At 40.2% G+C, this 1,748-nt stretch overlaps 1 protein-coding gene across 4 annotated transcripts in view; it reads right to left on the bottom strand.

Moving 5' to 3' along the window:
- The window catches only part of SSFA2 (sperm specific antigen 2), a 62,925-nt gene that overhangs the window by 26,142 nt on the left and 35,035 nt on the right, over positions 1–1,748 (bottom strand). For all 4 annotated transcript variants that reach the window (XM_019523047.1, XM_019523046.1, XM_019523048.1 and 1 more), the window contains one exon: positions 277–368. In XM_019523047.1, coding sequence (XP_019378592.1) covers positions 277–368 — 92 coding nt within the window. The remainder of the gene's footprint in view (positions 1–276; positions 369–1,748) is intronic.

The following is a 1,748-nucleotide window of genomic DNA, read 5'->3' as shown; positions in this document are numbered from 1 at the left end:
TAAAAAAAAAAAAAAAAAAAAAAAATCCGTGAACAGAAAATACTGAACTTAAAGCTTATTCCAGGGCCCAGATCATTCTGTTTGATAAGATCATCCAGTTTGAAAGTTTTAAAACTTTAATGCAAAGGTGAAGAGGGAGACTGGACAGGTCCAGTCCTGCAATGGAAAAATCTTATCAGGATCCAGGTTAATTGTCAGGTGTGAATCAAAACAAAAGGCACTGCAACAATATCACAATAACCAACCACCATTTCAACCACAATACAGGAAACTTACCTGAAGGGGATTAAGTAAAAAACAATCTGTAGAAGGATCTTCAGCAAAACCACTACTATCAGAATGCTGACTGGCTGTTCGTAATAGCTGGTCTGTTAAGAACATTAAAAAGCATACAAGTTAGCTGTAATAAGTTTATGTAGAGACTTTAAAATCAAAATGATGTGAGCACATGTGAATGTGGTGAGAAATTAAGGCAATAATTACATCACAAAAAATAGCATAAATATTTCTCAAAAAAATTGCTTTTTGTGATGTGTGGATTCTTTTTAAAATCACACAAAGTAGAAACTCTTACTCCAAAAACATCTAGCTTGTGAATAGCCACCATTTTTTTTCCATTTCTCTTTCCCATTTTGCGGGGGGAAAAATGTTATTACTAGCCTTTTGTCTTTTCCAAGTTTCCTTCCCCAAATATGGCACCATTCATGAAGGATCTGCTCCTTCCTCTGGTAGTGGCAAAAAGGAGAACATCACATTGAACCATGAACCTTTGCCTATCTCCCAGACTAAAGTGGTCTTTAGTGAATGGAAGGTATCTAGCAATTGTCCCTGCACACTACACTGTGGATTAGCAAAAGGTCTCATAGGGATCTTGGCCCCATATGGCTCAGCCTTTATAAGTGGTTGGCAGGGCTCTGAAAAATGCCAGAGATACTAGATTTTGGGGAGTTTGTCCTCACGGGCATCAAAATCTTCAGCCCTCTCCTTCTTCTTCATTCTAGTGAGAGTGCTAAAGCAGTGGTTTTTAACCTGTGGTCCACAGACCCCTGAGGGTCTGCATACTATGTCCAAGGAGTCTGCGAAAGACTACTATAACAAAAAGGTATGTGAATACACACGCTTATAATTCAAAGGGGTCTGGAACCTCCATTTGAAATTCTTTGGGGTCCACAAATTTTAAAAAAAAGTTAAAAACTACTGTGCTAGAGTATGGGACAACTTTAAAAGCCCCAAATCTACTCATAGGAGGACTCATCTGATGTAAGAATTTAGAAAGCAACCCAGGGAGACTACTGTAATTTAGACAGTTCTCTAGATCTCTGCAGCACTGGAAAAAACTAGGAAGGAAAAGAACAAAGATGGCTAAAAGGAACACCACTTTCTACCAAGTGCTATAAAATTGGCATTCCATATCTCAACTAGAGCATACAATTTCACTTCATATGGCTTCAGTCATTGAAACTACCATAACCAGAAGTGCACGGGTACATCACTCCCATATTGTATCAGTACCAATATAAGGAAAATGATATTATTGGCAATCAGCTTTTAATGGCTGATAATGTTGCCAATAAATGCCCTGTGCATGTGTGCAGCCGCAGTGCAGCATGCAGGCAGCCAGGAAAGCAGTTCGGCAGCATGGAGAGCAGCATCCAGCTGGTAAATCTGTTGTGGAGGAAGGGAAGGGCCATGGCGGGGGGCAGATCAAGGTCCCCACAATGAGAGTGCAAGTGCGGCTGGGGCAGGTG

Source organism: Gavialis gangeticus, unplaced genomic scaffold (assembly GCF_001723915.1).
Source record: "Gavialis gangeticus isolate Ggan-Ray unplaced genomic scaffold, GavGan_comp1, whole genome shotgun sequence".
NCBI lineage: Eukaryota > Metazoa > Chordata > Crocodylia > Gavialidae > Gavialis > Gavialis gangeticus.
This window is presented reverse-complemented; position numbering and strand designations above follow the sequence as displayed.